Below are 26,843 nucleotides of genomic sequence, written 5' to 3'. Positions count from 1 at the left end.
ATCTTGCTTTTAGAGAAGCACAAACTGAGGTCTTGACCCCTCAAGAGTTATCAATAATCAAACAGTGCTTTTCAAAGGGTATGGAGCTCAGTGCATACTTAAAATTTGGTCCCAGCACACATATAATTCTACCTCATGTATGAAAGATCACCTCTAATATTCACATGGAAAAAGGAATATAATTTCTCATTTCCTATCTTGTTGACAACTTCACACTAATCTCTACAGGGTAAAAATGTTCTAGGTGAGGCTGCATCAAAAAATGTGATCTTAGCACAGATAGCATTTGCAAGCTTTCTGACGGCTATAAAATTGTCTAGGAAAACATATCCAAATGTAATCTATACATTCTGATTAGTATTTTGAGAAAAATGTTGCTGAGACTACTATTTCATGGCACATTTGTCTGTGGTATACATATCTTTGGTATACCAGAACTCAGTTTTCCACCAGGGAAATGACAATGAGAGTTACTAAATTAAAACTATTCCAATCATAATTGTAGCAGTGAAATAGCTTTAACTCTTGACAGATTAAGGAGTCTGTGAAGAATTACTACTACTACCTTCATGGGGAGAAAATTGCTTAAAGAACAAGATCTGAACTGCTAAATTAAAAAAAAAAAAGTCCTGGTGGAGAGAGATCTAGACAGAGCAAGGTAAACAGCCCAGGAGAGGGTGAAGTGTTCTCTTGAAAGGGAATTGTTTGGGCACCAGAGTCAAGATCAGGGAACATGACCTCAAGTAGAAAGTCTTCACTGTTCCAGAGATGGGACATGAATTGCAGGGGAGCAAGTTCCTACTCAGGTCCCTCATGAGGACTGAGCATTTCTTTGAAATCCTTGCAAATATTGTGGGATTAAAGGATTAACTCTTGCACAGCTAAAAACAGAGAACAGGTTGAAACTGTGAAGAAATCCAAATCCAGGCAGTGAAATAACTTTCAAAGAATGTCAGGTAAGGAATCTGCACACCCAAAGGGTGTTGGAGAGCAACCATTCAGCTCTAAACAGCAGGCAGCTGCTCAGGGCTCAGAGCACACCAGGGCACAGGGAACCAGGAACCAGCACAGCAGTTTGGAAAACTTCTGCACTGAGGAGACAGAGGGAAGAAAAATACACAGCACTTGATTAAGGCTGCAAAGCTAATGTTTCAATTGCTGGAGTTCATTATGGTCCCTAGATGACAGACCTAGCAGAAATGCTTGCTTCTATTAGTCCAGTGCCTGCTGTGCTCCCTCACTGTTCTTTTGCCACTCTGGCACAGAAAGAAGTGTTGCCAAGCCAAGTGGCAGCTTACACAGCATACTGTGCTATGTTTTTCCCCACAGCACTTTCATGATTGTCAAGAATAGCTAGTTTTCAATTAATGTAAGTAAGGCTTCAGCCATAACTTAATTCAATATGATTTTAAAGTGACTTAGGGCATGAATGTTAACTAATGGTTAAAAGGGATTATCAGTACAAGGATTTTATGCCAGAATGAAGAAAGGTTCAAAGACAGACTTTTGCTATCTTTAACAGAAATTCTAAGCACAGGAATATGCATCCTTTCACAGACCCAAACACAGCTCAGGACAAAGTGAAGTTAGTACCCATCTGGTGGCTGACTCTATTGAACAGGCAGACTGATGCCTTCTCAGAACTCCATGCAGATGCCATTGATTACTAAAGTCTGTCCTAGTTACTAACAGGATTTCTGACAGGTATTTGTATTTGCTACCCCTAACTTTAAAAATACATTGTTCTGACTGAGCAGTAATACTACATATTCCATCCTAGGTGTGTACTGCAAAAAAAAAAAAAAAAAATTACATTAATACCTGTCTTCTTCCTTTCATCTTTTGCTTAAAATTTGACTTTTCCCCTTGAAAAAACTGTACTCCAAGTCTCATGGTTCAGGAATTTCCTGAACTACACACAATTGCAAGTCTACCTTGCCTTGAAAGGTCCCAGTATGGAATGCCCCAGCCCAAGATCTCTCAAAGGCAGTATTGAATCTGACAAAGACCCCCACCTCTTGGATAGAGACTCAACACTACACAAGTCATTCTGAGGGCTGTAAAGAAAGACAGGAAATCCTTTCAAGTCTTAAAAATATGTTGAAGAGCTAGAATAGAGCATCTGTAATTTACTTTTGTTTTTCTCCTCTATCCTAATCAGCAAAAAAGTTCAGACAAACATTTTTTGCTTAAATGACTTCTCACAGCCATCACTTAAACTTCCATATTCAGTTTCAGTACAAGGCAAAAATAAGCAAGGCAAGTGGATGCACAACTAAATTATCATAATCTGGGTATAACTAAAAATAGTAGACATAGGATGTCAAACAAAATTATCAGAGGTTGTTAAATACTCTAAATTATCAGATTGTTAAGTACTCTGATTTAATGCCCAGCTTACACCCACTCCACAGTTTCCTGTAGGCAAAACATAAGCAGTTGTCTGAACTACAACTGAACTACAACTGACTTTGTTTTCTTTCTAAGTGAAATGAGTCTTGCCAGAGTATCATTTTAATGGAGCAGTGGCTCCCCAGGTGTTCCTAAATACCTCGACTATAACTTGGTGCAAAACTCACAGCTCTGAGCAGATACCAGCTCTTGGCTTATATACCTGCCAAGGAAATAATATGTAGTTATATCATGCTGGGCTGTTTTAATCCTTTTTATTTAGCTCTCCCTCACAGAAACTGAGGAAATACCTAAAATGCTTCTGAGATGCTGCATGTTAACACAGTCATAAGTAAATTCCTAACACTTTTTCACCATTTTTCCCCCTTTACATTATCTCACAACTCTCCTACAGCCACCAAACACTTCAGTGCACTAATTCTAAATGGCTTCTTTTAACAGAATTAGATAGTGGAAACAGCAGTTAGAGAAAATAAAGTGTTCAGGGGTTTTGGTTCTCCTGAAGAACCAATTCCAGGAACTGCAAGCCTTCGCTTATTCTTCCATTATTAAAAAGGAGACCCAGTGATGTTACCAGCCAAATAAATATAAATTCTGATAGCTCTTCTTTAACTCAGAGCCTTAACTAGAAGAGACATGTTCACACACTGCTGCTTATCCCAAAAATGTCTCTCTATGGAGGCAATACACAAGAGTAAACATGTTGGGAAAGGCCAATAAATAAAAGTCAGCAAGAGAGAGAAAACTTCATTTTAAAATCACTTCAACATAGAACATGGCATTTTTAGTTTTAAAAAAACCCAACCCAACAAACACACAAAAAGTCACATCACTTATCAACTATTTGTACAAATTTAATCTCCTTTACTGTTAGAAAGCATCTCAGACAGAAGGGATTTAAAGTTCTTAAAAATTAAAAGTATCAATATTATTAGTTTTGGAGAACTTGTCATCTCATCTGGTGAAGCAGAATTTCACAGAAATGGTATTCTTGTTTTCAGCATACAAACAAGACCCTATTTTACCCTACTGTTTGTATTCAATGAATTTTATTAAATCAACTTCCACCCATCTTTTGCTGGGTAAGGTGGAAGGACAATAGTGAGCAGGATGAGATGGAGAGAGAGAAAGAAAGAGAGCCCACTTGGTTAGTTCTGTAAAGAATGCAATTGGGACAGAATTGCCTTCACACCATATCAACACTAGGCTTCCTTTGAGGTGTTACTTTTTAAACAAAATCAGATTTCAACCATATCCAGACACTTGTCACTTCTTTTGGAATATAAAAAAAACCAAATCCAGAAACCTGTGACCCATTACTCACAAGTTTTGCAGCAACACTGTAAACAGGCTCAAATTAAGAAACCCAGAACACACGGAGAAACAACAGGAAATTGGAAACAATCATTCTCTGAAATTAAGTTCTTGAATTTTATCTATGCCAATTATTTTTCTCCCGTTTATACACATCCTTGCTTGCACTCTCCTATTTTGAATTCACCATTACATGTATACAATACAAAAAATGTGATTCTGTTCACACCATTTCTGCCACAGAGCTAGCAAAAATACCTAAAAAATCTGATCTTCAGTCCCTGCTCCATACAGCTTTATACCACTTGAATTTTAATATTATTAGCAATGGGCAATATGTAGCATTGCAAAAATGACTAAGTAACCAAATATTTCTGAACTTTGAAACAAGCAGCTATCAACTACCACCTTTATCTACTACAATGTTTCAAGTTCTTCCTTCACACAATATTTTATTATCCATAGAATCAGTAACACTTTTGATAAATTATTAGATGTATTTGTTTTGTGCTCCACATTCCTCTTGCCACCCTCATCATGTCAGAGTAAGGTTATCCATTCTCTGTGGTTGAAGGTAAAATAATTCACTATGATTAATGCTATCACTAAAAAGAATTTGTTTTCTTGAAATAGCACATTCAGAATAGCAGTTCAGATAAGGCCAGGATGGATTTTTTTTAGATGTCTATGACAAAGTGTCTCTGGTTTTCTTGTCAGTTCCTCTTAAGAAAGCATCAGGTGCACATTCCAGCACTGCCAAGATCAACAATAGCAGATGGATGCTTTTAAATGAATCCCAAAACTGTAAAACGTGGGGATGCTTGTTTAAGGGATGGCAGAACCTGAGAGGAAGAGCTTTGATACCTGTTTCATACATGACCATTTCATAGCTTTTTCCCCCCATTCTTGTCCTTGCTGAGCTCTGCTTGCTGCCCAGCAGCCCTAGCAAACCCCAGGAGATGGAGACGTACCCAGGACCCCGTACTCGGAGAGGGAGCTGTTGCACACGGTGTAGGGGGCCTGCTGCTCCCACAGGTGGTTCATGGGAACACAAATTCTCTTGTCAACGTCTTGATCATGAAGCACATGGTGACGGTGGCTGCAAAGAGATGTTGGAAGGGATTTATTAGCCAAGAATCATTCTGGGCTTTAACAGAGCTATTTTCAAAGCTAAGGCAGCAAAATTGTGGTCTGGAAAGCAAGCAAGCACCGTGGTTATCTCTGCTACACACAACGACCTGGTCTGGTTGAAGCCATGGGAAATGCAATCACATGTCTAAATACAATTGCTGCACTGTAAAGATTTTTACTGACTATCTGACTTTTTACTGACTACTGACTTTTACTGACTTACTGACTACTGAGGCTTCTCAAGTACTCAGAGAAACTGAAAATACCTCATCGCTAGTAGAACTGGGAGGAAGACAAAAGGATGGGGAAGTTGTTGCTACAAAATAGAATTATTAAAGAAATTCAAAGGAACAAAATTGTTATTAAAAACATTTCCTTCTGCCTTCCTCACAAATTCTAATATTTTCCTTGAAATAATTGTTGTTTGTCTTTGGAAAAAAAAATGTGATCTTCAGCATTGGAACTTGAAGGAGTTGTATCCTCTTCCCTGCTATTTCCACTCACATGCACCATTTACTGTTCTCCACAACACCATTAATCAGCATTAGAATAGGGCACCAAGGAATACTACCAAAACAGAGATGACTGAAGTAATTACTGCAATCCATTAACTCTCTGAGCAGACTGAGTGAATCACAGCAATATATCCAGCTTTACAACCACTAGAGCTGTAGAGCTGCCAACACTGAAGTCTGAATCTTTTTGCACTTCCCTTTGCTATAATGAATACTAGCAAAAGAGCTCTCAAATGTATCTAGAACTCAACAATGAAGAGCCAGGAAAAGACTGAACCCTTCAAGAGCAGCACAGGGATGGAAGTAGAGAATAAAGGGGAAATTCACACACCAGGCAGCTGTTTAGCAGAAATCATTTTTGCCACTGTAATTTTGATTTTATCATTAAGCCAACGACAGAAGACCTAGCTGTTAAGCTTCTTGAGTACAAAGCTTTGTGTTTCCCTAGCAAAAGGCGATTAAGATGAGCATAGATGGCCAGCCAGAAATATACAGACATACAATTTGCACACCTACAATTGTCAGATTTACTGACAACCCCCTTCCCTCCTTCCTCAACAGTTATCAACAAGAAAAGAAGGGGTCTGGTGCTTCTGTCAGCAGCTTTATCTAGCTTCTACCTATTGATAGTGTTGAGAACTGAAACAGGAAGAAAAGAACCCATCACATGGAATATTGAAAAAAAGAACTATTTTCTAGACATCAGTTTAGAAGCTCCAAAATAGTGAAAGCACCCCATCGTGTTGTTTTATTGTCGCAGCACAGTACATTCAGTTCTTCCCAAACTCTAGCCAATGATATACCAGAGAAGACAGGCACCAAAATTTATTTCTCGCTTCTACAAGCATTCACAATGCAGCACAGTGCAGCATTTATCCCAGGAATTGGCATTACTTCAATGGTTTCAATTAAATACATCATTAACATTTTACTCTACAGAGAATCAGGTAAGGCAGCAAACTGAACATATTTTACCAAGTGATGAAATCCTGCCTTCATATAGTCCCACAGGCATTAAAAGTCTCAGTACAAATTTCACTTTAAAAGCCTCACCAACTGGCAACATGTTTGTGCACAGGGTACATGTGCTCCAAGCAGCCACCACTGGAATTTAAGAGACTCAGGATCTGCTGCAGCAAGGATCCTCTCTTACTTCCCAGCAATTAGATGGAATGCAACTGCATTTCTTGTTAGAAAGCAGAGGGAAAGATACCATTTCTACTTTTCAGCAAGAGAAGGTAGAAAGTGTCTAAAAATGCTTGTTCTGGCTTAAATATTATACTTTAAAATGCTGCTTACAGATATACAGGAAATTTGATTATTATTGACTGCAAGAACCTATAGCATTCAGATTAATGCTGAAGAAAGAGCCCCAACCTCCCCCTCCCTGCAGAAGACCATATTTTTTAAACAAATGCTAAGCTGTTTCTTTAAGTGTGGGACTTCAAGAGTTTTAACACCGTTTAACAGCTATGTCAGCACTAACCTGAAAGTACCTCTCTCCACATCCTGGCCACTCAGTCGGACATGGATCCCCTCTTTGAGGACAGAGCCAAAAGCCATGTATTCTGCTAGGGCCCAGTCAACAAGCCTGTTCTCTGTCATCTCTGCGCGCGCTTTCAAAATCCGAGAGAGTCCTGCATGGGAACAAAGATCAGGAATGAATGGATCTATGTCAGAGAGATTCTCTGTTCACATTGCATTCACCATTCTCCTTCCTCATTGCCTAGACTAAGCACAGATACCAAATCAGGTCTACAAACTTTTCTAGAACTGAACTGCTGGCAAAATAAAACAACTTGCCTCCCGAGCAAACAGCTGTGTAATGTTCATACCCTCTGTTTGAAGAAGTAACGTTGACTGTGTCAGAAACTACTGAGGACAACTAAAAAGACCCATGGTGAATTTCTTCTTTCTCAAGATTTACTTTCACATCCCTAACATCAAGTACTGTTTTATAATGGACTGAAAATAGCAACTTGGTTTCTGAATTTTTGTCTTCCTTCCTTTCCTCATTTTTGGCATTTGTCTTATTGCACTTCTGGAGATGTTATACAGTGAAACAGGCTGGACTGATCAATACTATGAATATCATATAAATAGAAAAACTGCAGCAGGTGCCAATGGATTTTCAGCTGGCAACCAATGGCTGACTTTTCAGGGAAGATTTTATAACCTCGGGAGCCAAAACACAAGTTACAACACTGTCACTTTCAAAGGGAACAAAACTTGATAGCTGCACACAGGTGCTTCCAGCTTTGAGGCCACAAGTCACTTGTATTCACTGGCAATTGACAGCATCTTATTTTCATATCTGCACTAATGATTATGGTAAGCTGTCCCATATGTTATTTTCCCATATTGCTCTTTCCTTACTTTCCACAATTTTACAGAAAAACACCTCTCGTTCTTTCCACATAAAACTCTCTTTGAAATTGCTTCATTTTAAGTTAAAAAAAAATCTTGACAGTTTTCCCTTTAGAATATACTAAACATTTGATTAGAAAAAAATCTTCCCTTTTTTTTGCAAGACTGTATGATAATAAGCATTTTCATTCGAGTGAAAGGACAAAGTACATCAAATCTCTGTTTCTCTTCCATTCTGTTTCTCCACAAATTCTCTCTCACAGCCTTTTAAACTGCATAAAGAACCTAGCATACCATAATTGTTTTGACCCATAAATCTACCTTATATACTGGCAACTGTTCCCTAGTGTCAATGGTTAATCAACTTACTAACATGAGACCAATTTACCTTTTAAATAGAATGTCTAATACTAAATTCTATTGGGCAACTACAGTTTTTAATTTATCAGTGTCACAACGAAGTGCACAAATGTGTAGAAGAGTTAAATTTATCCATTAATTGTATCTGCTCAATAAGCCTGTAATTAATAACTGGGAATGCCTAACCATCATTACTTGTGTATAATTTCCCAAAGGAACAGAAACACACAGAATATTTACAGAAGACAAACTTTATTCTTTGATGGATGACTCCAGAGAGGATTAGCTTTCTCTGTTTAAAGATTTTAAAGAGAAAAAAATCTCTTTATTCCTTATCCTTAGTATGTATACTATAAGTCAACAAAAGCAAAAAGATTCCTAAACAAAGGGTCTCCATGCTTCTCCATGGAATGAGCAGGTTATTGTTCCCAATAGTTGCTAGATTTCAACCTGCCCATAAAATAAAACGATCTCAGAACTCTGACACAGTGTTGGGACTCCCCAGTGACACAGGCACTTACTGTAATAGATGCCAAAGAGAGGACTGAATCTTTTCAGAACAAAAGCTAAGACTTTTTGGGAAAAAAAGTGAGGACTTGAAGAATGAAAGAAGTTATTAACTTAAGGTTGCAAAAAGACTTCTACCTCCCTCAGAGGAAAATCTATTTTAATGAGGTATGAAAGAGAAGTAGTGTGATACTGAAAGAATATTATGCTGAGAACAAGCAGCAGGAACGTAAATGTCACATTCTCCTCACCCATGGAGTGGAAGAGTCAAAGTAAAAAACGTCACAGGCATTTTCCTGTTTGAGAAATGGCCCAAGAATAACTTCTGTGCAGAAATACAAAACTGGAGCAGGACACCAAGCTAGGAGGAGACACGGAGTCTTCAGCTGACCTGAGTGTATTTTGAAGTCCTCCACTGGCACTGAGCTGGCGACGTTGCCGATGTGAGTGAGCAGCTCCTCCGAGATGCCCGTCGGGGGACAGGACATGCTCTTGGGCTCCCCGTCCGGGTTAAAGAAACCTGCAAGGGCAGCGATGGGGACATGCTCAGGGACTGCTTGGGACATATGGACATTACCTATTACTCATTCAACAACTCAAGTGACATGCTAAGCAGCAGACTAAGCCTAGTTCTTCCCCTTTTGCTGGGAACCAATAATTTTGATTGTCTGCGTGACAACAGAAGCTGATCTTACAGGCACACAATGATCTATTTTGTTTCTGCTTTCACTCCCTGTGAAGTCCAGCTACGTGGGCAGAGGCTGCCAATAAAAGGCATATGGCACCTCAATCCCTCAAATAAAAATAAATAAATTAATAACTAACATGAGACATACTCCTTCTTCCTGACAGCCCAGACAGTTAACAGTACAGGCAAACCACTTCTCTGCTAAACTGGAAAATGGCTTTTTCAAAGTCACAGCTTACTATGCACATTTTTTAACAAAAGCATTTATTTCAAGTTGATCTGACAGAATGCTATATTTACTATTAACAGGGGCAAATCAAAGGTCGCATATTCCATTTTAAAGGAATGTTGTCTGATAAAATCTATTTAAATCCTAGAATTTGGACTCAAAATAAAAGCACATTTGGGTAACACTACAATAAGTGAAAGGACAACTGCTTACCAGGCCAAGGTGAATCCAGCCAGTGCTTGATATGAAGGATCTTCTTATCCTTAGATCTAGTATATGCTTCTTCACATATTTTGTCATACTTTGCAATTTCTTCCTGTAGAACAAAAAGATTTTAAAATGGATAAATATAACACCCTCATATCTTACAGATGACACCTCTCATTCAGCATGACAATACCAGCTATTTAACTCCATGAGAAAATTTAGTTACAATAATACAAAGAAATAAAATTAATTTTATCTAGCATCAAACTGCCTTCTAGAAACATGCTTACACACATCATTCTAAATAAATCATTTCATTGGACAGGTGTTACAGAGGAGTGTACCAAGAGCTGAAGCTGCAAGCCTTGCTCTTGAATGAGACAACAAATGAAATACTAAATATAATTTACAGTCATACTTCTAAGATCAAAATCATCCAGCTCTCATACTCCTGGCTATGAAAGTCACTAAAGTTTGGAAAAGAAGTTTCCAAAAACTTAGTCTGTCTGGGAGAGTCTAGCAAAGAACCTGCTGGCCACACCTCTCAAGGGCAACAGAGAATGCCATATTCCCCAGAGGCAGAACACCTCTGCCATACCTGTGTTTCAACCCAGAATCACACTGAAGTTATTAGCTAATCTTTAAAGGAATTAACAGCAATGTTGAGCTCAGTCTGTGCAGCCAAACATCCATCCAGGATCCTAGAGCCAGTCACCAAACTCCATGGTGCCTCTACTGGCACGCTCTTTCAATAAATGATTCAGGAAAGCTACTTCTGCATGAGCTGTGATGCTTCTTACAGAATGCAACTACACAAACTGCTTATTTTCTTGATCTGCAATATCACATCACTACACCTTCTCAGAAGGTCCTTGAATGTTTCAAGGCTCTTCAAAATGTTTCATCTGCACTCTAAACATCCATTCTCAAAAAAATTAAGGTAAAGACCTAACCAGTTTAATAGATACCAACTCTACACTTCACCGTTCTGGAATACTTCAAATGATCTCTGGACTTGGTTGAATTCTTGCAAAAAAACTAAAAGGTTAAATTGATTCTATTTCATCATTGCTGAACACAAGCCTGCCAAGGGTCTCAATATTAAGCTATCAACAGGAGTGTTCAAATACTGTCTTGTTGCTGAATCAAGGTTCTAGAGATAAAGAACAGCTGACAAATGCTTCCATTTTCCAGTGTTCTCATTTAATCACCTTCTCCCCTCAGAACTGAAGCAATTTTTTGTGAGCAATATATTTTAATTACTTCAGAATACTTCCAGTCCTTTAGTTCCAACAATAGTATTTTACACAAAAATCCAAGCCAAATTGAATCACAAATTGGCAAAGGGTAAAGACATATCACAGTAAGGAAGTTTTCAAGCAGGCAGCATACAGTGACTGTTGGAACTTTCTCCTTACAACTCCTTAGATTCCCTCTAACTCTGCTGGCATGTACCTCAAACTCCTGCAGTGTCACAGTCCCATCTGCAATCAGTTTGTCAGCATATTTCTTCAGGACTGGCACCTGCTTATGGATCTGCTTGTACATCAGAGGCTGGGTGAACATGGGCTCATCCATTTCATTGTGCCCTCTTCTACGGTAACAAACCTACAAAGGGAAAGATTGCTTCTGTTGATAAGGAAAAATGTAAAATGGAATATTTCCATTTCATCATTTTACAGAGATTTTGAGAGGTTTATTGCACAAAAAAAAAAAAAAAAATCATGGCTTTTTGTTGGCCTGTTTGTTCCTTGGTTTTTTAAAATGAGGAAACTAAAGGCCTTTAAAATCAAATATGTTTCTTGACTGCACAAAAAAAATAAAGAGTAGTACCAAATGCACAGAAAGAAAAGTAAAGAAACCAAGACTTACCAAGTCAACAACCACATCCTTGTTGAAGGTGTTTCTCCACTCTGCAGCTACGCTGCACACGTACATCACTGCCTCAGGGTCATCAGCATTCACATGGAAAATGGGAGCATTGACCACGCGAGCAACGTCCGTGGGGTACGGAGAGGAACGGGCCATGCGGGGGTCTGTGGTGAAGCCAATCTAAAAATTCCAGACACCTCCATTAAAATCATTTGGCCACCTCCCTCTACTCTGTTTTGAAATTTGCATTTAATAGCCATTCACACAGCAACAGCATCAGCTTTTCATTTTGGCTAGCTAGCTTCTTTTTGCTCCCTTAAAAACCAAAGCAAACCTAATCCAATTAAGTACTACAAATTGAATGGAATACACACAGGTGATAAAATATTATCCACTCAAGAGCTGCTAGATACTAGGATCATTTTCAGAAACATCTCAACCATTCTAATATCCAGAGGGGGAGAGGAACCCAGTTAATAACAAACAATAAAAAGAGATAGATGGGCAAGTATTCAGCAGAGAAGGTAATTGCAAAAGGCTGTACTTGTTACCTGGTTGTTGACCACAACGTGGATAGTGCCATTTGTGGTGTAGGATGGGAGGTCACTGAGATGAAATGTCTCATAAACCACTCCTTGTCCTGCAAAGGCAGCATCCCCGTGTAATAATATGGACATAACCTAAGAGGGAGAATTGTACACACATACCACACATATATTAGAAAGGAAAACTGCAATTTCAGCTTTTCAGCAGGATTTCTTGGCTCCATATTTTTGTAGTGTTTATAAAGTAAAACAGCAATTTTATAATAAACCATAAATTTCTCAGCATTCTGCTGCCTTTTCTCAGTTTGCAAAGGAAATGAAGCTTTAAGCCTACCTCCCAAAGTTACCCTTGAGGTCTCATGTCAGGAATCTTACCTAGTTCAGCAGGTGATATAGCCCTTTTGAAGGAGGAAAAGTGGAAGATTCAGTGATATGAAACTACCGGCAAACTATTTTTATTGGAATTACCATGAGAAACTACTATTACAAGTTACTATATTAAACAATCTTTACCTTTTTCCCTGCTGTATCTCCTCGATAAAACTGTTCAGCTTTTGTTTTGCCTTGCACAACAGGATCAACTGCTTCCAAGTGAGAAGGGTTAGCCATGAGGGACAGAGTGATTTTCTTGTTTGTTTTTCGGTTGATCCTCTCATGGTACATTCCCAGGTGGTATTTTACATCCCCAGATCCCTAAAAAGAAAGACATAATCACAATTCAGGAATGTCATTCAGACCTGCTCCATCTGATTCACTAGGCCTAAAATTTGTGCTTTAGCCTGAAAACTGCATCTGGTTACCTGAACATCAGTGTTCACCATGGGTTTGCACCATAATTTTAAACTGAAACACTGTTCCTATTCTATTATCTTACTGTTGTCATCAAATGTTAGATAAATACTTACAGCATATTAATACATTCATATAAAACAAAGAGATGCTTAGAGGTTATGAATTCTGTCAAATGGAACTTATTTATCTACAGTCACTTCTGAGAGACCTTCTGCATGTTAGAAGCATTATAATTTTTTATTATTAAATTAATATTAATATTATAATTATGATTTTTAAATTTGTTAAGGAATTTCACCAAATCATGTTCCTCAAACTAGCAAAGAAGGCATTGCAGCTGATAATGCTGTTTTCATAGTAACCATGACCAAAACAACTGAAAACCATCATGAATGTTGACCTCTCCATACAGATCTAATGAAAAAGCATCTTACCTCATCAGCTGCTTCAAGTTTGGGATCAAACTGACAGAAGATCTGCTCCAGCTCTTTTCTGATTACATTAGCCAACACATTCAGCCGACCTCTAAGAAAATTCCAAACACAGTTATGTCTCAAACATGGTGCTAACAGAGTCAACAGCATAAAACTTACACAATCTGCAAACCACCCTATCAGAAATATTCAAACGCTCTCTTCAAACTTTTGAGCCTGAAACCCTTGATTCAACCCTTCTTCCCATTACAAAGTTCCTCCAATGCATTCCCTCAGATATTTTAGAACATCTTGTTATCCAAGTGAATTTTGTAGCTATCTAGCAGTCTTCAAATAATCCCATTATAAATTAGTTAAGGCAGACTGCAAAAGTAAGTCCCAAACTACCTCACAAGCTTTCCCAGTTCTAGAGATTCTATGCAATGGCAGAGACACCATGGCTGCTGCCACATTTGCTTGCAGCTTCAAAGTACACTGAGCAGAGTTTCTCTATCATTTACTTTTGAAGCCTGTAGCCTCTTAGTGACAGGCATTTGCTACAGCTCTCTGTTCCCATTACTTGTTATGACTAACTCTTCCTACCTCAGCTTCTCTAATATCAACTTTTAATTAAATTTCTAGAACCCAAAACTGGTCCCAACACAGTGAGCCCACTTTTTGAGGTGTTTCCACTAGCATTACCTATGAGGCATTCCCATTATAACATATTCAATTCCCATTTCACTGGATTTATCAATGATGGTCTTAAGTGCAGGAATCATTACTTCACATCCTTCCAAACCAAATCTCTTTTCAGACGACCACTTGCGAGCAAGGAAATCTTCAAATCTTTGCCAAAAAGAAACAAAAAACAAGACAAATTATTTTCACTAAGGTAATGTAGCAAATACAAATTGTTTACCATCTTACAGCAAATAAAGCTACATAAAATTGTTTTAAAATATCCGTGAATACAAGTTATACACCTCTGGAATTCAGTCACACATGGAGAGGGAAACACAGGAGTGAATTCAGTCTTCTTTCTCCCCCATCTGAAAACTGTTTACTAGGACTTTGAAGCAATTAAGGGTCCCTACCTCAGAAAAAATTCACTTCCCAAGTTAAACTCTGTTCTCATGTACACAAATCTGACCACTGAGAAGGCAGAGTGACAGAAAAGAAGTCTCTTCCATGAATTGAAAAAAATAGAGAACCCGTATTTTCTAATACTTGTAACAAAACCAGAGTAGAAAACACACCTATTTCATAGGTCTCACTCAACAGGAAGGCTCCTCAGACTGTGTGATGTAACACTTAGGAATGGGCCAAGAAGCAGGACACTGGTATCCCTGCCTCAGCTTCAGCAGCAGAATTATGTCTATCCCTGACAGCTCTAAGCTCTTTCATTCCTTAATGCATTTGGGCCAGAGGCCATGTGAGTGGTTAAAAAGTACCTTTTAACAAACACTGAAAGGATTATACATTGTAAAGCTTGGAGATAGGAAAGGCAAAGAAAATACATCTTCATGAAAGCAACTGTATTGGTTACATCATCTGTGCAATGCCTCACCTCACATCATTGCCATAATCCATTAATACTCAGCTTATTCCTCACTTAGAATCCTGACATTTCCCTCTTTAGACTGAAGTCCTAAAGGTAGTGATATGAATTGTTGCCAGAATCTCTCCTAGCTCACCCATCAATACCTTATAATCAATCCAGCCACCTAAGAACAAGCCAGACCCTCAACTGACCATTCTGCCAGGATTCCTGAGTGAAGTCTGGGGGGCTCTGCCAGTTTGCATACAAAGGGAAAGCAGGGTGCCATGTGAAGGTCCCACAGGGCAAAGGAAAGCAGTGCACACACTGATTCCTTCCTCTTTGCAGCACCAAGCTCAGCCAGTACTGGACAAGCAGCAAGTTCATTACTTGAGGCAAAGTGCCACTAAGTGTGCAGAGCTACAGAATTTCACAGTTACACTTTGCCTGTCCCCCACATACCACTGGGGGTCACAGAGCCCCAGCCTCTGCCTCTGCATGCATTCAGTACCCAGTGAGGAAAACATCTGGTGAAAACTGGCTGCTCTTATAAAGGATTAATCTGGAAATGCTTGGCCCTGCCCACATCAGGCTCCACACCAGGGTCTAACATGTTTCCTAATGCATTACAAAGTAGCTCAGAAATATACAATGAGTATTTTACATAGGAGGAGTTTAAAATGACCATTTCTTCAACAACCTATCTGTGAAAACCACAAGGTTAAAATCCGACTTTAAAATTCAGTTTCAAGTACCTGAACTCTGTAGTTCTTGGAAGGATCATTTTTAAAAACAGTCTTGAGCAAAAAAATGAAAACCTGCTTTACAAAGCCACAAATCTCAAGAGGACAACCAGTTTTCCACAAAAACAGGCTTTTTTTCCTAGGTAATTTTCAAACAATAAAATGAAAAGCACTCTAAAGATAGCTTGATAGGAATTTTTGTAAAACCTTTTTCTTCCCTGTTCAGCAGACAGTTAATTTGGCAGATGAACTGCCAAGGATGCCAAGATGAACATTAGGCTCCTTCATGCCACTAGAAACCCCAGATCTTTCCACAGCTTAGGCAGGAATAAAAGCACAAATTCTTGTCTTAGGATAAATGGAGATGGTTCATACTGAGCACCTGTTAAACAAACTTACTCAAGTATAATACTCACTTGAACAGGAAGTGTAATTTTTATTTCTGTTTAAATGAAACTTTTAATGAGACATTATAACAATGGCAAACAAAACACCTGGCAAAAGTATTTTACAACACCTCCAATGAGCACTTCATTTTTAGATCTTTGAACATAGAATCTTAACCAAAAAGTGTGCCTTTACAGATCTCTGACTCTTGTGTTTAACAAAGGACATACACAATGTTTCAGATTGTAGGGACTGAAATAAATCTTATGTCTGAGAAGTCTTGTTCCAGGGGTAAGAGGATAATTCATTCTCTGGGATCACAGTATTTCCACACAGATAGCCACAATGGGAGCAGTCAATAAGCTATTTCCAAATGTGCTTTCTTTTATTGTAGATACTAAGACTGCTGCTGTCAGGTCATGTAACAACAGCACAACACATTTTGGCACATCTCAAAATGAAAAGGGCAGAAAGGACTTGAAATCACATACCAACATTGTCCTGACACTTATTTTCTTTAACACAAACGTATATTACTAGTGTGTTGAAACAACTTTTTCCTAGTTTACCTCCTGAAGCCAATGAAAACATTGCCAGGCACAGCACTAAATGCATTTGAAGATAACAGGATACTAAGTCACAACACAGACTCTGTTCCCCCCACATGAGCAGCTCCCAGGCAGCAGGCACAGAGCCCAGCCCAGCCCAGCCCAGGGTACCTCATGGAGCGCACCAGCCTTGCCAGCAAGGTCCTCTTATCATCGTTGCTGAACTTCATAACTCCCGGCGTCTCAAACTTCTGCCGGATCCACTGGCACTGCTCCACATCGTTGATGAACATAAACTCCAGGCCAATGTGCTGGCAGTAGGTATGCTAGCAAGGGAAAACACCAACAGACAAGCTTTAGGAGCCAGTGGGCCACAAAGAAACAAATCTATTTTTAAATTATATCCTCTGTTACTCTCCTGAAAGCTACCTTGTCTTCCTGTTTCACAACAACTCCCCCTAAGTAATTCTACAAATGAATAAATTGTTTTATTGAATCTAGTTTTTTATCACAAAGTTTTCTCTACAAAGTAACATTTCAAAATTTTGTAGGCCAACAAACCTGCATTACACTGACTGGCACATTTCACCTAACTCAGTGCTTTTCTTACAGGCATAATAGACTCTTCTTTAAATGTACTGGCAAAGATTTCAAGTAATTTATCAAAATTTGTGTACTTTATCACATTTTTTGTAAATGTAACCTTAAACCAAGAAATAAAGATAGTGAGAAGACAGCTATGAAATCTAATGCAAATTATCTGATAACTGTCAAGTTTCAGATACCTGGAAATGTGAAAAAAGATCCAAGCAGCTGAGAGCAGAGAAAGGACGGGGAGAAATGCAAAGACTCAGCAGTAATCTTATCTCCTTGTTCATTTTTTATATTTTATTTTTCTTGCTTTAAAAAGAGTATTCCGTTAGAAAAAATATTTCCAAAATAGAAGTCAACAGAAGTAAGACCTACTGTGAGTTTGAGACAAAACTACTCTCAACATAGTATGTGCTTTCTACTGCCTTTAAGGAGTTGAATGTTAACCTCTATTAAAAAAAAAAAATCCAAAGCTCTAGAGACAAGAGGAAAGAAGAGGGTTATGTTTTCTTAACACAAATCAGTTCCTTAGGGCTTCTATATTTTGCAATTGATTTTGTCCTTTTATTTGCACATTACAATTTTAAGAATTATTGCCACACAGATAAGCTAGAAGTGCAAAAACAAACAAAAAAACCCCAACCAAATATAGAGCTCAAATGCACAACAAAGATAATGTGGTTTAACAATTTACCATGCCTCAGCTAAGCCAACATAAAAGTCAAGCAACTGGGAATATCCAACAATGACTCACTCGGCAGCCTACAAATTCATTGCCATTCCTATTTGCTGCTTTGCTATTTGGAGTTCGCCTCTAATTATATTTATTCCTTCAAATTAGTTTTTCTTTGAATTATTCCAGCTTTGATGACTTCCTGTGGCATAAACCATGTCACCTGTCAGATAATGAAACTCTAGAAAAAAGACTGGGGATGGAAAACAAGGACCATCACAGCCTACAAGCCACAGCTGGGCTTTCATCAATTTGCTACTCAGCCTCCATATTTTTCCTCAAGTAAAGGATCTGAAAGCAACCCCTGAATGTCCTGAACACTGCGTGCACAGGTGTTTTATCTGTGTTAAAATACTTCAAAGACAATTTCTAAAGGCTCTTTTCCTTTTAAACAATATCAGTTCTTTCCAGAATGAGGGCTGGCTTTAATATTCTACCATATTCACCTCTTTTATACTCATCCTTAATCTGTGTATTTCCAATATCCAGCTAATTGCACCAGTGGTGCTGCAACCTCTACAAACAGTACAAAGGTTATTTTTAATGTTGTTGGAATCCTTTACATGCTCTGTTAGTAACTGGCAAACAATAAGTGGTTTTGTGACTGACACCTGGAAAAAGTTCCCTTTGGTCTGAATGAAAGCATTCCAAATGAAAACACGAAATCTCGTCCCACTGACCTCCAGGCGCTTGATGATCTCTCGCAAGGACAGACTGTTCTCATTTCCTCCTATGAAGGTGGTTGTTGGCAGCTGAAAGACTTTGTCCAAATCTGATTCGTGCAAACCATAAAACCCTACAACAGGTACATTATTGATTTGCGAAGCAGAACAGGAGACAAAAAGGAAACCAGCATTGTTTTTCAAGCCATGGCAATTATATCTAATAAAGCGGTATTAAGAAAAAAGGTACCAGATTAAAAAATTGAAAGTGTGAATATTCTGAAGGCATCCATTAGTAAAATGGACTTTAAAAAGAGAACTTGAATTAAATAGTCATTACTTGATTCTTTCTTAAATGCTCAAATGAAACAGCTGGAATTAGAATCATTCTAGCCTTTTTTATATTTTACCATATTAAGACACACATCATCAGTTTTCCACACTACTTCTTACAGCTCACTGTTTAATAAAATATCTGACTCTATCATGGGCAATAAACACAAAAAGAATCCCTTCTCACCAACAGAACCATCTGGTTGGAAGCATTTTACATTAATAGACAGACTAAAAGAATGCGCAACAGGTTCAATAAAATGTTGTACAAGCACTCTGGAGAACTTTAAAGGTATTTCTATACACTCTCTCTTTTTAGGGAAATTAGTTTGAAATAACCATGTAATGACCTGTACAGCTCTAGTTCCCAGGCAGTGACCCCATATAAAATACACAGATTTCTAGACCCCCACCATCTAAACCTTGTTTAACCACATTGATCCATCTTGTTTTGGACACATCTAAACTTGTTCTGGCTGAGAATATTATTTAAGAAAATATTTAACCTAACTATTATGCAGTTTCAAAAGCCAAAACACTCAACAGACAAGACTGAAAGACTGGTATCAATGCAAGTTAAAGGCCTTGTATAATACAAGTTTAACTTAGACCTGTTAAATGAGGGAAGGAAAAATAGTTCCTTATAATTGTAAGCAGCAAAAAGTACAACACTTACAATACACATCACCCACAGTTATAGAACCTTATATATACATTAAAACTACATATGTTCCTACACATGTGAAAATATTTGAAGGATTAAAACACCTTCTCCATTTTTAATTTTGAACACTTTATCTTGGTTCCAGATAAGCTGTAGACATCCACTTTAGCAGTGATAAAACAGCATGCACATAACTCTTAAATCAATAAAGTGCTAAAATGTTAAGTGACTTTTCTGAAGATAAAAGCAAAGCAGCAAATTAAGGATGAAATAATAACAGCATGTAAGAGTTGAAGACAGGACATAAGATTGCATTGCTACCACTTTTACTATAAAGCACTGTTAGTAAATAACACATTTTTGCTTTAAAAATAGTACACTTTAAAATGTTAATTTTGGTTTTAATAAAAATTTCAATAATATATTAAAATTTCAGCCCTGGAATGGCCAAAAAAGGCATAGGTACCATTACTTCTCCTTCTTGGTATTGTAACAAGTTTGTTCCCAGCAGGAGGTTAGAGTGACACAGGGGATGGCAGGGCCTTTAGTGTCATTTGAAACAAAGCAGTGCATATATTTCTTCACTTTTGCTGACTTTCCCTCAGACTTCAAAGGCTCTTGATGCCCTCTCATGCATAAAGCAGAACACGTACAGGAGTGATTTGGGCACACACAGAACATCTGTGCTTTGTACCACAGCACCACATATTTACTGAAGCATCACCTCGTGTTTAAAGAGATACACCCTCACTGAAATCCTAAAATCAATTCCATACTGTGACTCATGCACTAAGTACATCTGTAACTACCTGCATTTTCAGAAGCAACTCTCAGAAGAAATTTCCTACCACAAGGTTTCTCAATAAGAAATCAGAAGATGGGACAAAGAAAATGCATAGAAAACTAAAATATTAAAATATTTCCTGTCCTGACAAAGACCTTTCATAAGTTTCCTGCCTGGAACACTAAGGATAGGATTTGAGAGCTTCCCCTATTTTAGCTTGCCAAGACTGGATTAGAAATTTTGTTTCTCCTCAGAAACTGAAATCTCCTCAGTTACACTCTCAAACACATCCCCCCATCTCATTCAGAGGTCTGGAATATTTTTCCTGGGCATGAGGGCTTCAGTGGATGCCTTCTGATCAGTCACAACACCCTGTACTAAATTATCTGTAGAGTGTAAAGAAATGTGTACTGACATGCTAGTAGTCACCCATGCTCCAAATTAATTATATTTGCTCAATAAATGTCTCGTGTATTTTCTAGTTGGTAATTTTCTTTAATTAAAGCTGACAAATTTCAGAGAGAAGACCCAATTTGTGTAAGCACCCCTCTAGTCTTAGGTATCCACTTCCTTTATACAATCAGAACTCCTTCTTTCCCTACACCAGAAATAGAAAACAGAGTAGCAAAGAGTAGATATGCTTATAGTAAAATTAGGCAGGGAGTGTTTTATTTACTTCCTGCACTATGTCTGATCGAAAAAGCTTCCCTACACATCAAGAAAAATTGATCCAGTGTCTTCATCAAGTTGAAAACCACATTTTAAACTAACCAGGTAGATTGAAGAGCAGAGAAAAATCAATCAGGTGTTTTTTTAATTCAAGTAGAGAGAGGCAAAGAAATTGATCGGTGCCAATTTCTCAGACACAAGCCCTCCTAACAATGAGAACAACCTATGCAAAAGCAGACCCTAGTGTACCCTCTTTTAGCAGTAAACTGAAGTTTCTAATAAAAGATATAATCAGCCTTGGCTTATATCCACAGGTATGCTTTCCACCTTTTCTTCTGTTAATTTTAAAGAGACCTCTTCAAGATTTACACAAGGAATAAGTATTAGACATTAGATTCCAAATTTGGTATGAAATTTACCCTAAGTTCCTCTGTCCAGTGCTTTCTTTATTGCTTGGTTTCCCTATTGACTACCCTTCAGATGTCACCAGTTCAAACAAGTAGGAACTGTAATGCTATAAAAATAATTAAGATTATCAGAATGTATTGATTAGTATTAATTTCTGGTGTCATTAAAAAATAAATATTTAGGGGGTTAATAGAGCATTTATAACAATCATTCATCAGAAGATGAATTCACAGGAACCTCACCTGTGATCTCAGAGTAGAAACTCTTTCATCCTGAAATTTTAGCCTCCTTACAGATGTTCAAAAGCTCTATGTCATGATATCAGCAAGCAGAAAAGGTAGAAGCATCCCTGAAATGTGGCATCCCTGCCCATAGAGGGGAGTTGGAACTAGGTGATCTTTAAGGTCTCTTCCAGCCCAAGCCTTTCTATGAATCTGTGCAATGTCTATGAAATCCCCTCAGTGCAGGGATACACAAATGAGCATTTCAATGAGAAGGCACACAGAAGGCACACAGCTTACACACCGAGTTTATCAATTGTGGTGATAAGGTCAGATGGAATAAAGGAATCCAAATCTGCATCCAGAATTCCAAGGGGATCTAGCTGAGCCACATGATGGCCACGGATCTGAAAAAGGAGCAAAGGAGAGCAAGATGAAATCACACTAAAAGTCAGACAAAATGAAAAAGTTAGTGATATCACTCCATAATATCAGCCATTAAGCTGAACAAGCAAACTACTAACGTGATGACAGGGTTATAATCTCAAGTTTTCCCATAAGAACAGAAAATAAGCATTAAATCACTGATTACATATATACCTCTATCAAAAATTACACATTACAACATAATGTTCATTATGTTGTCTGACACACAATTTAACTGGGATTACACTGGAGTTTTAGTGAAGAAGGCTACTAGAGAGTACACTCTCAGTCTCTGGGTAAAATTAAGTAACTATGATGACCCTAATAGATCTTACCATTTGCCAATTCAGTTATTTTGTATTTTTGCCTAAATCCTCCTTTCTGCACCTGCATTATATTAAAATACAGAATTGCTGACTTCAAACAGATTGGTGCTGAAGTACTTTCTATTGGCAGTGAAGGGATCACTCTTCCTTAGCTCTGCTCCAAATCAGATAGCATCTAGCAGCATCTATTTTCATTGATGAAATTTCAGAAATTTGATCTGATAGAATTGATACTCAAGACACTGAAGAACACAAATGAGTGAGGAATTTAGCCAGCTCTCAATGATCAGTGTGACTGATGCTAATGCATGCCACAAATTGCTATAAACCAGTGAATGATCATATAATATTGCTACAGAAGAAATAACTAATTGATCCCAGAGAGTCACAAATATAAAACCATTTTTAATATGCCTCTTATGTGTGACTCTCATATACCAAATGAACTCATTAAAAGCTTTGTATAGAGGAATATATTAATAATTTCTCCTTATAATTTCTCTTTTTAACAACAAATTTGCATCCCTTAGGTAGAATTTCATTAACACTACTAGTATCCTAATTGTCCCTGAAAAAACCCAAAATTATAAATTGCAACATTAACAGTGAAGTGCATCACACTGTAATAGAATGTGATTAAAGTGTGGTTCATCAAGAAGGGTGTAAAAACACTGTTCAATTATTGTATATTTGCAGGAGAGTTTATAACAAAATGGTTTCCAGTCATAAGAAACCAGAAATATGGCATCTTTTTTTGGAATTACCAGCCCTGTAATCTCAGCCTGACTTCTGTGATTCTTTGCATCTCATGAATCACCAGTAATGAAACTCTGACAGGCCAAATGATGCCCACAGCAACATCTGTGCCATCTGACTGTTTACAGCAGCACTAAGTTTATCTGACTGGAACAAAGCAAACAATTCTATCTCAAACTTATCATCAACGGGAAAGAATTCACCTGCCTAAGTTACATCTGCTCTTCAGTATTCATAGGAGAAGGAAGAAGATCAGCAGGAATGCCAAAACCCAGAAAGGCAGAGCAGTAAATGCTGTGCCATATTATTCCAGGAGCAGTCTGGTCTTTCACTAAAAGACAGTATTTCCCTCAATATCAAGGCATTTTTAGTAAGTCCTACTACTTTCACTGAATACAAAAAACAGTAGCATCAGTAGCAGCAAAAATCAGAGATCAACCTGGTGAAAACACATACATAGAAAATTTCCATTGGTTGCCATATGGTTAAATGCAAGTACAGAGTACCAGAAGTTAGACCTTGATTTCTCTGAGCTCACTTTTGTAAGCACACACATCCCACTGAAACTCCTTTTCTCTGTGTGCCCAGTGCTCCCTGTTAGAACAGGCAATAGATTAACTGCCTTCTCAAAGTCCAGCTCAACAGACCACAAAGCAGTTTACCACAAAGCCATAAAACACTGACAGGTTTGAGAAATGAAAATTCCGTATCCTTCTCCATTTCATTTCATTATCAGGCAAAGGAAGGTCACAAATTATCATACCCCTTCAGCACTGAATTTAGAGGGTACTAAATACCTTTTAAAAAGCAGACAGTTGCCTTAGGCAATCCTCTGTGACTGTTTGTTGCAGACACATGGGTGCCTGCCATTTGTACAGACATTTCTGTTCCATCACTTGACAAATACAGGGAGCAAAATGGCAATACCTGAACTATTTTCAAGTAAACTGTGTCAAAGCAGCCTAACCTTCTCCAATTTTGTCTAATACTTCACCAAATTTTTACTGCAAAATTGGTTATTTTCTGCATATCTATTTCTAAGCAAATTTCACATAGTCTTTATATTCACAAACATTTCTACTCTTTCATAACAAACCTACAACTCAATGGTGACAATGTGATGTGCACAAAAAAAGGTTTTTTAAGAAGTTCCTCTTCTACTCCTTTCATGACACCAAACAGGATTTAAAATACTTAGGGCAGGGAGGAACCAATCTGCTCAAATCAAGCTGTAGGAAACTTCTTAGTAAGTTACTAGTTTAAAAATACTTGTGGGATATTTTGTTAAATACAGATCTAGTGTTATGGGTTGGTTATTCTTGGGGGGGTTTTGACACCATTTGTAAGCCTTTCATTGAAACTAAGATTCTAAATACAAGTCTAAACAAAAATATTTAAACTTATTTTTTTCATTTGGAAACTATCTAACAAAATCCACTGTCCTATTTCCAAATTCCTTCCTCTTTTAGAGGAAAAATAATGAAATTAGACCTAATTTCTTAATTTAATAAAAGGGTTAAAAATCAGAGTGTGAAACAAAATCAATTTTGGTGAACAGCTCTCTAAAAGAATCCATCAAAGTTAACCCAAACTCAGTACTGTCAGCCTCCCAAAATTCACTTTCTGGTTAATTCATCATTTCTCCTCTGTCTTTTTACCTATAATCCTGCTCAAATCAGGAATCTCAAGATTCACCTTAGATGTATGATAAGGCAAGTACTTTCCATCCTTTGGCAGTAACATTTAGAACTGTAGCAAAAACGTTCCCAGAGGTGAAGACAGACTTTCACAAAGCACTGTCTCCATAAAGTCCTTCTAGGTTAAGTCAGATGACCAACATCAGGTCTGTGGGTAATCTGGATTATGAGTTTGCAACCCAAAGGATCACCCCAGTGTGAATCCAACACTTCCATGTTCAGACACTGTGCTGGAAAGAAAAACTGCCTAGTTCAAGGGCTTTAGGATCAGAAGCAAGACAGTAGTTAAGACCAGAATACAAATCACAGAATCACAGAATAATGAGGTTGGAAGAGACCTCTAAGATGATTGAGTCCAAGCTATGCCCTCACACCTCACCTAGACTATAGCACAAGTGCCATGGCCAGTCTTTTTATAAACACATCCAGAGATGGTGATTCTACCACCTCCCTGGGAAGAGTATTCCAGTACTTTATTATTCTTTCAGTGAAAAATTTTTCCCCAATATCCAACCTGTACCTTCCCTGACACAGCTTGAGACTGTGTCCTCTGGTTCTGTCAGTGCTGCCCTGTGGAAGAGACTGACCCCACCTGTCTGCAGCCTCCCTTCAGGAAGGTGTAGACAGCAATAAGGTCACCTCTAAGCCTCCTCTTCTCCAGGCAACAACCCCAGTTCCTTCAAATGTTCCTCATAGGGCTTGTGTTCCCAGCCCCGTTGCCTCTTCTGGATGATGAGAGCATAAAAAGGAAGAAGGGTTTGCAGAGAAGAGGCCTTCCCACCCCTACCCTAAATGCACTTACTTGGTATGCCCTTATCAAGGACTGCACAGCGAGGTGGTCCTCCACAACCTTCTCAGCCGTGGTGGGTGTGGGGGCCAGCCCGTGGCTCTGCAGGAACGAGCCCTTCCCCTCCTGCTGAGCCGGCAGACGGGCTGCCTGGCCGGCGGCTGCGCTCCGGAAAAACACATCCCAGGACTGCACACAGGGAAGAGAAATATTTGTAACATCAAACAAAGGTCTCATCACAACTGCAATGCAACATTCAAACTGCAAATGGAACCTCACTGCATTACAGTGTCTACTCACAGACAGCAAAAAAAGAGCACTGATACGTCCCAGTCTCAGTAGAACTGTGTGCTTTATTTACACAGAACACTTTTCCTCTCACTTCTCACACCAAGCTTGCTCAGCAGAAAATTCTGCAGCACACAGGACTGTAAAGCATCTCCATATATTATCCAATCACACAGCTCTTTTTAATTGTGCTGTTTATTCAGGCAGCCAAGAATGGGTACAATATAGTGCTGCTGGTAAAGAGCTATCAAGCCTATAAAACAAAGAACCTTAAAAAACTAAAATAAATTAAATCATTTATTAATCATTCTTATAGAACTTAGGGTACTTCAAGACACTCACTGATTATGCTAAATCAGAATCAGTCCTTAAGAGCTTTCCTTGAAGAAACTTTAAAAGCAATTAAAGCTTTTTTGAGCGAGACTTGTTCTAAGATCCTTTCCTCACCAGCTTAGGTTACCTTACTATGAAAGAAATTATGGGCCTGGTTTCAGGTACAAGTCATAAGTTTAGAAAAGTCCTTCTCTCAGAAACTGAATCACAACAAACAAGAGATGCTTTTATTTCCTTCTGTGCTTTTACACAAGCTGCTTCATTCACATAAGCTCCAATCCTGTTTTCCTGAACTGTTTTCATTCTGATGATGTGGTCACTGTGCCAGGTGAGCATGGTATCAGACATATGAATGCTAGAGAGCAGCAGAATGGGACTAAACATGTGAGACACTTGTACTCAGCAAAGAAGGAAGCCTGTGTAAAACATTCCCTCAGCTGTCTAACTTCAGAAAACAAAAAGGAAGCTATTTAAAACCTTACATATCTTTGTGACTGGAACAGAAGAACTGCAAGAGATAAATTTCTGCAAGGCTTCTAGCTTTGCAGATTTCCATTACATTTCAAAGAACCAAGTGCCAGAAAAAAGAAAAAGT

General features: G+C 38.2%; 1 protein-coding gene across 2 annotated transcripts in view; it reads right to left on the bottom strand.

The window, feature by feature from the left end:
• The window catches only part of OGDHL (oxoglutarate dehydrogenase L), a 51,708-nt gene that overhangs the window by 12,930 nt on the left and 11,935 nt on the right, over window positions 1–26,843 (bottom strand). For both annotated transcript variants that reach the window (XM_058029356.1, XM_058029357.1), the window contains exons 3-16: window positions 25,643–25,816; window positions 21,940–22,042; window positions 18,575–18,690; window positions 16,742–16,896; window positions 14,055–14,201; window positions 13,374–13,464; window positions 12,661–12,840; window positions 12,154–12,282; window positions 11,603–11,782; window positions 11,186–11,338; window positions 9,737–9,839; window positions 8,998–9,126; window positions 6,859–7,009; window positions 4,698–4,825 (exon numbers count right to left, since the gene is read on the bottom strand). In XM_058029356.1, coding sequence (XP_057885339.1) covers window positions 4,698–4,825; window positions 6,859–7,009; window positions 8,998–9,126; window positions 9,737–9,839; window positions 11,186–11,338; window positions 11,603–11,782; window positions 12,154–12,282; window positions 12,661–12,840; window positions 13,374–13,464; window positions 14,055–14,201; window positions 16,742–16,896; window positions 18,575–18,690; window positions 21,940–22,042; window positions 25,643–25,816 — 1,939 coding nt within the window. The remainder of the gene's footprint in view (window positions 1–4,697; window positions 4,826–6,858; window positions 7,010–8,997; window positions 9,127–9,736; window positions 9,840–11,185; window positions 11,339–11,602; window positions 11,783–12,153; window positions 12,283–12,660; window positions 12,841–13,373; window positions 13,465–14,054; window positions 14,202–16,741; window positions 16,897–18,574; window positions 18,691–21,939; window positions 22,043–25,642; window positions 25,817–26,843) is intronic.

The sequence above is a fragment of the Melospiza georgiana genome, chromosome 8, assembly GCF_028018845.1.
Source record: "Melospiza georgiana isolate bMelGeo1 chromosome 8, bMelGeo1.pri, whole genome shotgun sequence".
In the NCBI taxonomy this organism is placed as follows: Eukaryota; Metazoa; Chordata; class Aves; order Passeriformes; family Passerellidae; genus Melospiza; species Melospiza georgiana.
This window is presented reverse-complemented; position numbering and strand designations above follow the sequence as displayed.